The sequence below is a fragment of the Monopterus albus genome, unplaced genomic scaffold, assembly GCF_001952655.1.
Source record: "Monopterus albus unplaced genomic scaffold, M_albus_1.0 scaffold249.1, whole genome shotgun sequence".
Lineage (NCBI taxonomy): Eukaryota > Metazoa > Chordata > Actinopteri > Synbranchiformes > Synbranchidae > Monopterus > Monopterus albus.
In genome coordinates this window covers 300,500-314,510 of record NW_018128129.1, presented here as the reverse complement: position 1 = coordinate 314,510, position 14,011 = coordinate 300,500, and the positions used below count along the sequence as shown (strand labels likewise).

Below are 14,011 nucleotides of genomic sequence, written 5' to 3'. Positions count from 1 at the left end.
CTGGAGGTTCAGAAGTGTGAAATGTAGGACCACTAGACTGAAAAACTCTTTCTTTCCCTCTGCCATCAGACTCCTAAACAGCTGAGGAGTTTATTACCAGGAAATACGTGATGTACTGTTTACATTCTCAGTTTGCACAATGACTGTTGACTGCTGCACATGCTGCTCCCATGCAGCATACATTCTCTATTATATTCTTATATATATTTATTATATTGCTGCATTTGCTGCTTAAAGTGCCTTAGATTTTGTGTTACTTATTTATCTACTTTATATTTCACTTTTATTTTTGTGGCATTCATATGGACGGCAAAGTAAGAATTTCATTGTACAGGGAAACACGTTTCCTAACTGTGCATATGACAATAAACACTTTGACCTTGACCTATCTCACCCTTCACTGCAGAGGTCACTTTGATCCTGACATATAGCCCTGTATGTTCGGCAGGTTTGTTAACTGTTCCCTCAAGTCACCGAAGTTGTTAAATGCAAAACTGCAAATTCAACATGCCCAAAAAGTCACTCTGGGTTAATGTTGCAGATGATTGGATTAAACCACCAGGGAATGCCATGAAAGTACGACAGTCCAATAATTATAAGAGCATGTACCTTACCATCAGTAATTTAGTTTACTCTGATAAAGTATGGACGAATGTAATCTAATCAGCTGCGATACTGGAGAGACTGTTCTCCATTTCTGATGCAGACAGGTTGTGTTCATGTAGGCAGCGGCTGGGCCTCAGCATAGACTCCGGTAGGAGTGTATTATGATTGCAGTGGTATGATTGCATCATTAAGGGCAGATCCAGGGTTAGTCACATTATCCACATGGTTAGTGTGCAATGAATCAGGCTCATTTCACAACAGCTCTGTAGCATTTCACTCCTACAGAGAAAATATGGAACTACTGAATGACATGGTGATTGTTAGGGCTGCGTGATTATGGCAAAAAATCATAATCACGATGATTTTGGTCAGTACTGAGATTTTTTAACACAATTACTCACTGACTTTGGAAACATGCATTTATTGAACTTTTAAAAAGTCTTTAAACAGTGGGGTTTTGAGAACTTTAAATATCATTCAACTCAAGAACAAATTAAGTATTTCATCTACCTAATAATGATTGACATTTCAGAGGAAATTACTTATTCTTCTACAGTATATTTCATTTACAAGCACAACTTTGCTACTTTGATTCTTCTACAGTATATTTCATTTACAAACACAACATTGCTACTTTGGGTTAACAATATTTCCTGTCATAACCTAAAGAATCACTCAGCCACATCCATCTCTCTCCCTCTGGCTTAACAGTAACAGTCCTGTTTTGCTTTAGCTTGTTTATAACAGTTAGCTATTAGCTTAACAAGCTTTCTATGGTTAACAAACTGGTGTGGTGCATGACAGGAAGCTGAAATGATCAGTTCTCTGCATGTTCATACAGAGGTTTTTGACAAATTACTCTTAGTTACTTTTTACTTGTGGGGGTTTTATTGCACATACATTAACAACCTTAGATGCTGTCAACTCAACGTTTCACTTCACCTGATATGAGCAAAAAATGCTTGCACTGTAGAGCCCTGAAGGGGTGCGCTGGAATTATAACACATGACAAAACAAAAGCATTACTGTGAAACAAAGTGCTGCACAATAATCATTTTATTGAATATTTTGTTTTCATAATCTTTGGAAGCCATTTTGGCTTTTTCCTCTTGTTTGCATTCCCTGCAGCCATTGAAACACAGAGCACCAGTTCGGAGGAGCTAGTCCCCAGCCCGCCGATTATGAAACCCAAGACACAACGAACACAATCCAAGATCCAAAATAAAATTTTGTTAATACCCCAGCCCTAATGATTGTACATTTACAGGTTAGTGATCATGTATTGTACAGTGGGCCAAGGTATTGTACAAATACACCTGGCAGCACTGCCTCTTCCTGTTTAGTGTTGTACAACAAATTTGCCACTAGATCTAACCCTGTGTAAACACAAAAATATAGTCACAGGCCCCATGTTGTGCCTGCAATAATGTTGGCATCAGATAACTAACTTAAAGGTGCTCGTGGAGATTCTCACCATTAGTAGTGCGGAGCAGTGTTCATGAGTGCGCTTCAACTGTTAAGCAATGCACCAAGAAAGGCAGTGAGGAAGATGACTGCTAGCAAGCAAACATGGATGTAAACCCTGGAAAAAACTGAAAATCAATTTTGCTAATGAGGAAAGAAGTGCATTCAGCACATCTGTTAGACCTCAAGGATACACACCGCATTTTGTTGAATAACTGAATGTAAACACTGTTATAGAAAAATGATGGAAAGAACATACTAGTACAGAATCTGTATTGAGACACAGCAAATTACTGGATGGTATGGTGGAGGTGGCTCTGGAGGTACGCTGGGTTGTCCTGGCAGGGCTCTCCAGTCTGTATGTCCTTGGGCAAGACACTGAATCCCAGATTGCTCCCAGTGATATCATCAGTCTGTGTGTGTGAATAAAGTGAATGGGCAAATAGTGTGAAAGCACTCTGGGCGTGCATCAATGCATAGAAAAGTGCTATGCAAGTATAAGTCCATTTACCGTTTAATAGTTAGCTTACGAAATGTGAAATAACACTTCATATTTAACTAAATGCTAACACAACCCAGTCAATCAACAGGACCAAATCAAACAAACTTACCCCGGGAAGTACTTTGACATTTAGAGTAAGCTAACTAATACCATCCATTATAGCCTAATAGCATAGGCCTATGACATGTTGACAGGATAATTCTCTGACAAGGCAGTTTTGAATAATATCTTGTTTCCTAATTTTAAAGGTAAATGTACTTTTCTTGTTCAAGATGTCTAAATTAATCATTAAGTCATTTGGTAACAGAGTTTCTTCATCTTTTTCCTCTTGTTTGCATTCCCTGCAGCCCCCCCGCCGCCCCCTCCCAGAGTCTACAAGCCCTGCTTTGTCTGCCAGGACAAGTCCTCTGGATACCACTATGGTGTCAGTGCTTGTGAGGGCTGCAAGGTAGGACTCTGATACCTTGTCATACTAAGTGACATGCTATGGTTTCTCTCTGTGGATGTCGATATAAATGGCATTATCTCATAGCTTTGGGTCTGCCTACTTTTTAAACCAAAAGTGGAACAGCTATTTTGAAACTGATCTGATCATTATGACTCAACACTGCTGGAATTATGAATATGTTGAATTTTAACCCTAACCCCAAATTACTGCCTTTTATTGACATTTGTGAATATTGTCTTTATTGTATAATGTTAGGGGTGGCTCGATACCATTTATTCATGTCCGATACCGATACCACAGACTTGAGTAGCTGCCAATAGTGATACAATTAAGCTCTTAAAAGAAGGCTACCTTTCATGCTTTTAATTCCCTTGTTGTCCCCATTTTCTCATGTGAGAACATGTTTAAGGACACTGACAATAATATTAGATGCAGATGGGAAGCTCCCTTGTCAACTCCTCAAATGCGGTTAAAACTGCAATGGTCTTTTCCAGTAGCCCCTACTGGTTTGCAGTCAATGTGGCCAGCAGGTCATATTCCACTGTGTGTGCACACGGCCCATTTCTGTGCACAGAGGCTCTCGATCATGTAATAGGTAGTGTCCTACCTCGTTCATACATCTCACTGCAGACGCTTGGGGGACATATTAAACTCCGCTTGAATGACCTCCAAGCGTGAATAGGCCATTGCTGAGTGCTTGAAGTGACCCATGATTTTTCTTCCAATAGCCAGTGCATCACTTGCACTGCACTGTGCAGTCAGGCTTAGTAGCGACATAGGACACGCGTCTGAGCTCCAGATGTCAGTTGTGAGACTAATCATGGCACATTTCAAAATTAATTCACTCACTTGCTTCTATTCATTTGGGTCAGCTGTGTCAAAGATGGAGTGCCAGATTGGCAACAGGTTCCAAATACTCCATTAAACAATAGAAAAGGGTTGGTCATCCAGCTCAATGAATTCAGTCACTTTCTCCATTATCAGCTTTGCTTTGTTGCTGTCGGAAGGGGGTTTCTCACACTTCTGAATTGTTCTCTGCAGTGTTTGTTGTTGTGTGGCACACTTTTCCTCTTGGCACTCGTTATAGCTGTATAAATTCAGCATGCTGCTTTCCACGAAGCTTCTGCAAGTGTTTAATCAAGTTCATGGTGTTGACATTTCCAATGCTGCTGCCACCTCTCGAAACGTTGACATTACATAAATTGGACTTGGCTTCGCTGTTTTCTCCCGCTTTCTCCACACAGCTGACATGATAACTGCTGACAGGTCTCAGCTCTCACTCACATTCTAGCTACTGTTCATGTGATGCATGCTGCTCATTTCTCCTTATGGCATGTCGCTCAGGTGCCGTTAATCATGTGTATGATAGTTTAGGACTAACGGTCCATGATCATATCAGGAGAAGCGTTTTAAAGAAATACTAAGTGCTCTTCTTTGTTGAGTTGTCTTTTGACTCGGCATGGGGCCCCAGTAGTTAGGATTGTTTCCCAATAGTGGAATGTGTATGTTTTCCACATACAAGTTTTAAAGAGCATCCATGTTTACTTCACTGCTTTTCTCTTTTGTTTTGTTGGAAAACATAAGAAATGAATTTATGCAAATGTCAGTTTTTTTATGTGGCTCTGGTTTTGTGCAGCTCCTTTAAGACATGACAGTGCCTCTGCTTGCTCTCAGTCTGCCATCTCAGATGTTCTACTTTTAGAAATTTCTTCCTGCATCTGCCCTGACAGCACTTATACTGTCGTTCAGTCTTCTTCCACTTACAGCAGCCGTCACTAGGCAACAACTCACGCCCACATGTGCATAGTCACACAACAGTATATTATTCAGCAGGCCAGTCAATGAATAGGCTACTAAGTGTGAGTTTTAAAGCATTATTGAACCTTTCTCTTTGCACCATTTTATATGTAAAACACTTGACAGTTAAACAGTAAATACTTACATTACTTTGTTAGTGGTAACAGTAATGCATTAAAGTGAGTTTTTGTACGAATACCACCTTGTGGACAGCTTGTATAATTCCTTCCCAGTTTCTCCCATGCAGCCACAGTGTGGTGTGATGTCCTCTCTTCTCCCTGCCTCTGCTGTGCTAATGAGAATATGAACATGAGTTTCATTCCATCCCTCTGCTCACTCTGCACTGCACTGATGTAAAAAAAGACTTGAAGATTAGCCAGCAGATGATAGTTTTTTTCCTCTGGTGTCCTTCTGTCTCCATGATGAAGGCTTGTTGTCTGTGGCACAAGAGGAAAACCCCTTCTATTGGATATATACTCTACAGCTGTAGGCTTTTAGCCAGCAAAAGAGCCTTTTGGTGCCCAGTGAATGTGACAATTAGAGCCATAAATACACTCAAAGACAGACAGAGAGTGAGAGTGTGCGCATGCTATGTGGATGTCTGTGTGAAGCCCTTTTTACAGAAAACTCTTGCACATGCATTCGCGTGCATGCGCAGATGCAGCAATATGGTAACATCCCACTGCACAGGCCAGTCCCAGCTCTGTAACGAACTGTTTAATTAATGAGTGTCCAAACATTTGAATACAGAAACTTGTTTGAAGCTAATCTGGAGGTTTGAGGTTTTCCCAGAAATGGCAGTAATCCAGGCCAATACCAAAGAACATGATGTTTTTATGTACAGCCATCAGACAACATGAATAACTACTGAGGAGATGCAACAGTTAGAAAATCAGTTTTACAAATGAAGGCTAGACATCATTTAACTAAATGTGTGTTTATTTCAGTGAACACACCGAGTCCTATCTGGTGAGTACATAAGAAATAAATCAGATGCAGTGTAAACTCATATTACTTGAGGCTGTGAATACTGTAGAGCTGTGTATTTTCACTCATTCACTCCTCCCTATATAAATGACAGACTCAGTAGAAGCAGTGTGCACTTATCATTTGGCATCTTCACTGACATATATGTCATTTTTGCATCTGTAAAATGATTGGCACTGGGGTTGTTAGCAGCATGCAGTAAATCATAGACACTATTTACTTTGGTTCCATGGTGGTGATTTTAAGGGCTTTTGCAGGGCTTACATTACACACTCAGAATTTGGAGGCTCAGAACATTTTAAAGCTAGTGGCTGAGTAGTACATAGAGGACTCTTTCTATTCAGCTACTGTGGCACCTTGCTTTCCTCACTTGTGTCTCTTCCTCACGTCTAATGCTGTATTCATACAATGTCGCAGCGTATTTCCACATTATTCCACTGTGGTTATCACATGTGCTAACCTTGTAGCCGCACCATACAACTGCCGGATGCTACTTCTGTTGTGTTATGTATTTGTAGCAGTTTATTACCAAGTGAAAACAGATAGAAACAAACAGCTCCTATAGCTCCTGTAAAATGAGCTGAATTGATTGTTCTAGTGTTAATATTGGATTTTGTTTGGATGTAGCTGCCAGAGGTGATACATAGGCAGCCATTCCAGCAACACTTTGCTGATACGTCTGTAGTACTTTTCACCAAGTGGGAGATATTGCTTCCAGCAATTCCAGCATTTCAATCCTGGAAGCCGACATGGACAGTTTTTCTTACTCGGCTGCTCATAATTTTACTCAAAATACATGATGCCAAGACAACCTTACCTTCTCCCAGTGGGGAAGCAAGAGAGAGGTGCAAAGAAAAGATGTGAGAGCAAACAAAATTACAAGTCCTCAAACCGATACGACCCACATTCGTTCCTTGCCTCTCATACCTGAGGAGCACCTCCTGAAATATGTTCCTACGGCAAGAACTCCACCAACAGTAATGACAACACACACTGCTCTGGCAAGTACAAATGACACGTAGCCTTGCTTTTGTTTTGTTTTGTTTTTCAGGTTAGTTCCATAAATGTTGTCACCAAATAGGATATCCTTGTGCCCTCCTCCATCATTTTGAGGAGATACCAACTACTCATGACGCACAGTAACAGTTTAAGTAAGAAAAACACCAGATGTCTGGTGGCTGCTGCTCCAACCCTAATATACACACAGTATATGCAGCATCATATACTGTAATGTGACTGATTACAAATAACAGACAGTTAAAATAGTCTGTGTTGCATTATACAGTGCAATTTGGGTTGTTTCCAAGTGATTACTTGATTTTCTGTCAGTCCACTTACCAAAGCCGTGAAGACCCACAGAAAACACCATTAAAACATGTTGACTCTGCTTTTGTCAGTGTTTGGATTCCAGCATGACTGAGTAGCTGTGTTGCCCCAAAGCAGATCTTTTGTGTGGACAGAGCTGATTTGAATTGTTAAAAAAACAGTGCAGGCATATGGCCCAGCAGAAGCACATGCATATGCAAACAGATGATAGTTTCATCTGTGCTGACCCAAAGTCAAGAACCCCAACTAAAGTCATAAGAGCCTTCACATTCAGTCATATCCTTCCTTTAACAGCATCCTTCTCAAAACTCAAAAGTTTCCTCCACTTTAACAATACCAAAAGGAATCTGATATAACCTCCTGGAACTTTATCTGAACATAATATCCATGCTCCTTGCTGTTCTAGACTCCATATATTTGACTTTCCAAGCACGAGGAACTGCTGGCTATCAGATTTCTGTCAACCTGTAAAACCTCGCATTTTGGTTTCACTGCCAATCAAGTGCACCAGAGTTCTCACAGAGAAGAAATTTAAAGCCCCCTTCTAGACATACTGTATGTCTTTTTGGTACTTTTACATGTTAGTTTAATTTCTGAATACAAGACATGTTTTGTAAAAGCACAATAGCCTACAGCAGCAGCACAAGGATGGATAAATGCAGATAAAGGTACACTTGCAGTGTTTGTATATTAGGTGAAATAGGCCTGGATATCACTGAACTCCCAGTTCAACTCGATTTCATTTCACAAAGTTCAGATATGATTCTGTTTGATTCAGCTGACTTGGAGATCTTGGTGATTCAGTAATATCAGATAAACACTGATGCTGTGTGAAGTGCTTTTCAAACTTAATTCTGGGAATTAAAATTTTTACATTTAATGGTTGAGCAACAAATAAAATGGTTAATACTTTACAAGTCTGGGCATCAGAAACACTAGAGACATCCATCCATTATCTATACTACTTGTTCCTGAATAGGGAACATATGAAATATCAGTAAGCTGTGCAGAGGAAGAAAATTCAAAACACTGTCTTTGCAGTTGTAAACAAAATATGACCATAGCTTGTGAACTCAGCCCAAACTGACCCTGATATTAAGTTGAACCAGCTCCGAACTGGCTCTCGCACTAGTTATTTGGGGATCCAGTTGTGAGAGCAGGGGTCTTCCAGCCCGTAAACAACACTCTTCAGCCATCATTTTTTACAGATAGATAAAGATGTTTGTTATTCCATGTGATTTCTAATGCTAATGCCCTGAAGTGAAAATTCCTTTTGCCTCCACTGTACTGAGGTGGAGACAGAAAGCTGCACTAGAAATATCTCAAAAGCTAGACCAATAAAACCCAAACTGTATGTGTATGTCTAGATAATATTACCAATAAGTGTGAAAAGACAGTGCTTATATAATATATTATTCTGTCATTTAGTTTCCTTTTGCAGAATTGGTGCAAGAAAGTCCAGAAAGAAAGACGGGCTTGAATCCTTACTAGTGTCATCAGCGCTGACAGGCCTTTGGGGAAAAAGACAAAACTGGAGCTGTGAGCTGTGAACATGCCTCCCCCGCTCTCTTTTACTTGTCAGGTCTGGAGGCGTTGACACAGTGGAATTAGTCTGATGGAACTAGTTTGACAAGCAGGAGACCATAACCTCTGTGAATAAGACACAATTCAGAATGCCCAAATTGGAAAAGAAAAACCGCTCTCTCTCTGAATCCACAACCTTTTCTGCATTCAAATCCACATGCAGGGATTGAATACAGGACTAAACCAACTTGTATTCACCTGAAAATTGAGTTCCTTTCCCAAGCAGAATAGAATTTACTATTCACACGACCTGGTGTATAAATAATATATGTTCAAATTGCTGCATGTTCCACCTTCTACCAAAAAAAGAACTTGCCAGAATTTAGGTGATTTGAGTGTTTTTCTTTGCAGCACATCACGTCTTAACAGGCTTGTTTAAAATATTAATAGTTTGTGTGTTACAATGGTACAATCGTGAGTGTGTGAATTGGAGAAGAGGCAGATTATAAGCCATGTTGGAGAAAAGACCTGGATAACTACTGTCCATTTACAACTACTGCACAGTACCGTAGTTTATTAACAGTAGACTGTAATAACTCACAACAGCCTGTTACTGATAGTGCTGTAATAGTTGTACATAAGAGCAGAAAAACTGCCTCAGTCACCATCTTTTATGGCTAATTGTGGATATTGGGCTTGTGGACGAGTGAGGGTGAAATTGAATAATATAGAACAATATAGAAAGTTAAAGCATTCAACACTGTGCCTCAGTCAAACTATTAAACACGCTAAATGTGTTTTTAATGATACAGTATTTAGCTGGGAGAGCAGATGGAGCAGATCTCCCAACTATTGTCTTCCTTCCATAGTGTGTTGGCCACACTTTTTTTGGGTCGCTGTCTACTTCTAGACACTTTGGGCTAAAAACTTTGTTCAAACCTTAAAATGTGTGTCTTCTTAAAATCCATCCATCGATTTTCTTCCGCTTATCCCAGATGGGGTCACACTGGCAACAGGTTCAGCAAGGTAGTCCAGACATCCCTCTTCCTGGCAACATGTCCCAGCTCCTCTGGCGAGATTCTGAGGGAGTTCATATAGCACAGTGTAGAGCACATTTCATTTATGCAGCAGACATTCAAGGAAAGATAATTGTGTGATTTGTGTAATGGGGGCCTGTGTCCCAGTAGAGCTTGATGTCTAGTAACGCCCCGGTCCACAAAATAATACAGGAATTCAGCTCATGAGGCACAATAAGTAAAAAAAGACCCTGCACATGTCCTGATGATGTTACAGCCATTATTGGCAGCAGGTGAAGTCAGTGTGTGCTCTGCTGACGCTCACTCCAAGCTGTGCAGGCTCACTTTAGGGAGCAGAAAGGATATGATCCACTCTAGGAGTGTGTGATTTCATATTAGATAGCTCTGCAGGCCATCACTTTGAGGCTATATTTTTATATATATGCTGTGTTGATCATACAGTGATCACCAGGAGCAGTGGCCTAAAACTTGAGCAAAATCATAAAAAAAGAAGTGCATACGGTGTGTACAGGATTGATTACAGCTACAGGCGCCACTGATGCCAGATCAGGTTTCAGGCTATCAAACTGGATCTGGTCAAAGATAACCTCTGAGATAATTGTCCATAATGAGATAGTTCTGCTTTTTGTAAAACTGTACCTGTAGATGACTCTCACCCAGAAGAACATCCTCCCATTGTTTAAAGCATTTAACTTATGAATAATTATTCTTTTTTAATAATTATTTTGATTCTTCTGCTGAGTATAGAATAAGTAATTATTTGCTGTTAATGTGTTGATGTAGTTCCCCTCTGTTTTGGAAGTACTGTGCACAGCATGGAGCCCCCTGTTGCACACCAGTTTGAGGCATCCTGTTGATTTTCAGACAAACACATAAAAAGGACTAAAAATATAACATCCTTGGCAAAACAATGAATTATGCAGAAGTTTATACATCTGGTAAGACTGTGTATGCATTTTTTTTGCTTCGAATCAGCTCAGTTTTTGTATCTGGCTCCGGGATAAGTCTAAATAGTATGCAGTACATTGTATGTGGGTTTAATGACTAGAAAAATACATTCCAATGTTATTTACATTAAAAAAGAGAGAAATCTCACTGTTTTTATTATAGGGAGTTGTTTGCATATGTCAGTCATTCCCAGTCAGCCTGGTTCCCACTATACTCCTGCCCACATCCACAGCAGTGCTTGGCCCAGCATCTCACACCTCAAAAGCCCCCCCATGTGCCTTTCATACCCTTATTTGCTCCCTGCTGTCCGCTGCTGTTGCAGTACGCCCGTGATGAAGAACCCAGTTGAGTTAACTGGAGAGATAGAGCGCGAAAGAAGGACATGGATCTGCAGGGGCCTTTTCTCTGCCTGTGTTCTGTCTGTCACCATTATCTATACAGCTCCCCTCAGTGCTAACACACACTCCATAATGTGATTTCCGAATGTTGTACTGCATAAAAGAAGTCTGAGTGCTGAGAGAGGGAGCAAAAATCAAGAGGAGAGGGTCAGTGCCACAGAGGTGGGACGGAAATAGATATGATTGTTATGCCACAACATCCATGCTCTCCCTGCAGTGCAGTCTGTGGTTGGGCTGGTGAAACTGCCTCGTGTCTGTTTCAGTCAGTACATTGCCAGTTAACAGGAAAGACTTAAAGCTAGAGCTGGTGTTCCTGGATAAACCAGCAAGAGGAGGCCGAGTTTTGAAAATAGACAACTAAACAAAGCCACCCTTTCGTGGCATTTGTTCTCTCCAGTCACTCCTCCAAAACACAATGCGCACTGCGATGTGCACTGCAGCGCACACTGCCAGACTGCTACTTACAGATTTCAGGAAAATAACAAATGCCCCTGGAACAAAACCAAAGTTTTTGACCCGAAAGAGTGACAACAACAACAACACCTGCTCAGACCACCTCTTATCGCTGCCAGAGGTGCATTTGCAATTTTCCTGACAAGCACCTAGGTTGGGAAGAACAAGATCAGAAATTGAATTTATATCCATGGGTGTGAAGACACCTTATTTGGAAAAGGTAGTTTTCAGCTCACACAATATATGTGTGCTAATAATGTAAACATGAATGCTGCTCATACTGATATGGAACTGAGTAATTAACCTTAAATTCTTGACAGAATCTTCAAATCATTATCCTAGCTGAATCTAAAATACTACCCCCCTAAGAAATTAGGCCAAGGAAAATATTCTCACTTTGCACACACTCTACTGTGACACAACTGTTTGTGTGCACGGCGGTCTTGCAGTGCTGGGCAGGACAGGTTAGCAACAGATCTGACTTTGTGTGGTGTGTGTCACTGTCTCAGTGAGCAGAATGGAAGCTCAGCTGAAACCTGAACATTCTCTCCCCCATTGTCTTTTTATGCTTCTCACTCAGTCTCCAGTTCTGTCTCTGCAGCTATTCAGAGTGGGTTGGGTGAGTCAAACAGGTCTTCTGTTCAGGTCTAGCTATCTCTCCTTTTTCATCCTCCACTTGTTCTCCTTCTCCTTTTTACTTTCCTCGTATTTGCCTTTTAGTTTCTACGGTATCCCATCTGTGCACTTCAGGTGCTTAGATGGACAGATAAGCATGATTGGGGGTAGTGTAAAGAGGAGGAGAAAGGAGATGAGTGGGGGTCTGAGAGAGCTGGGCCTTTAGCTGCCGCTCTGTTTGTGCCTTATGTGTTGAGGTTTCACATTTGCTACAGTAACAATGCAGGTCTTTGTGCAGTCCGAGCTCCCTTCATACCCCGGTGTTCTGATTTTCTATTAATACAGCAGGTAAACCACACCATCACCGCTGTTCTCATTTTGTGTTTCCTTGGCCTAACCTTTAGCTTCTACAGAATCCACTTTGGGCACATACCCAAACTGGAGAAAGTGTGCATAAAAACGTTTTTTGCTGTTGGTTGAAAACTTTTTATTTCAAAAATTGTTGACTATCCAAAAGCTTGACAGCAATTGGATATAATAGGTTATCCATGTGGAAACATTTGATAAATACAGAGTTTTGTCATCCTTTTCAAAAAATATTTTAAAAAATGGGAAAAGATTTTTTTTTTAAACTGGTCACAACTGGTAGACATGTATTACTGGTGATGGGGGGTCAAAGTTTGATGCTGTTGTGTTTTGAGGCTTTAATCTTTTAAATCTTTCTTTAACCCCTTATTTTTAACAGTCACAAAAATTGAAGTTCGGAGTGAAATGTTCTTGTTTCGTCTCCCAAATCAGGAATATTTTTGGAACCCGTTTTACTCGTCTTTCTTTTCTAACTTTCTTCTTTGCCCCGTAGTCACTTTGCCAGCCCAGCCCCCTGCCTGAACTCTGCCATATTTGTTCAGTGAACTGCAGGTGTAATTAATAGCTTGGACTGGATAAAGTGGATAAATGTCACCCTCGACCCCTCCTTGTCCCAGTCTCCTTTCTACCTCATCTCCTCATTTTTCTGGAACCCCCTGGAGTCTCCAGTGTCCTCTCCACTTTCAATGGCAGTGATAAGATGTCGACACGATTAAGGAGCGAAAGCTAATCCGCCACTCTGTGTCTCTCCCTTCGGCTGTACTGAATGCTCAGGCAACACAAAACGCAGTTGCCGAGTCCAAAGAGCTGGACAGCCAGTGGGGAGAGGGCGAGAGATGGAGGCAGCTAGGTGGACAAGGGGTTGGATTGTAACTAAATAATTAATGGGCAGTGCTTTCGTTTTTTAATCTGTAAATGAGAAGACGTAAGATGGCAGGGCTGTCACTGACACCCTATCCCCAGCCCATTAAGATAACAACATGCTGGATAATGATCTTGGTTAGGGTGCCCTTTATCAGTCCAGGGGGAAGTGGCCTTGTCTTCCAGGTGGCTGGGCCTGTGTCCTCCCTAATGGCCCAACACTGCATCTTACCATGGCCTTATCTACAGAATAGCATAAAGAGAGCTCTAGTATGAAGGGTGTTGTAGTTGGTCAACATAAACACAATTAACTTTTCAGAAAGAACTGATTATAGCTTCTCAATAAAACCTAATGATATTGTCCATCAGTTTGTGATTTATCTAGTCAATTTTATTCATATATTTTTAATAGCTCCAAATATTGTGCAAGAGTTCAAGAACTTGACTTATTTTAATTATTCAATCAAAAATTTATGCATTATAATATACAACATTTTCTAGAAACTTAGTTTTGAATGAATGAGGAGCCACATTTACTTAGGCACTGCAGTGAACCGAGGTGGTTGGACTTCATGGCAGGTGTACAATGAGCACAACTATCACACATGCACAGTCCCATGTGTGGACTTCAGTCTTAAATCATCTTTTTTCTCCATTAAACCAGAGCACAATCTTTCCC

The 14,011-nt window shown here is 40.7% G+C and overlaps 1 protein-coding gene across 2 annotated transcripts in view; it reads left to right on the top strand.

The window, feature by feature from the left end:
* LOC109972155 (retinoic acid receptor beta) overlaps positions 1-14,011 on the top strand; it is a 67,960-nt gene that overhangs the window by 11,366 nt on the left and 42,583 nt on the right. Inside the window, exons 2-3 of one of the 2 annotated variants that reach the window (XM_020620835.1) lie at positions 1,735-1,785; positions 2,923-3,020. In XM_020620835.1, coding sequence (XP_020476491.1) covers positions 1,735-1,785; positions 2,923-3,020 — 149 coding nt within the window. Of the gene's footprint in view, positions 1-1,734; positions 1,786-2,922; positions 3,021-14,011 lie in introns of those variants that run through there. The other variant, XM_020620834.1, reaches the window with a different exon arrangement.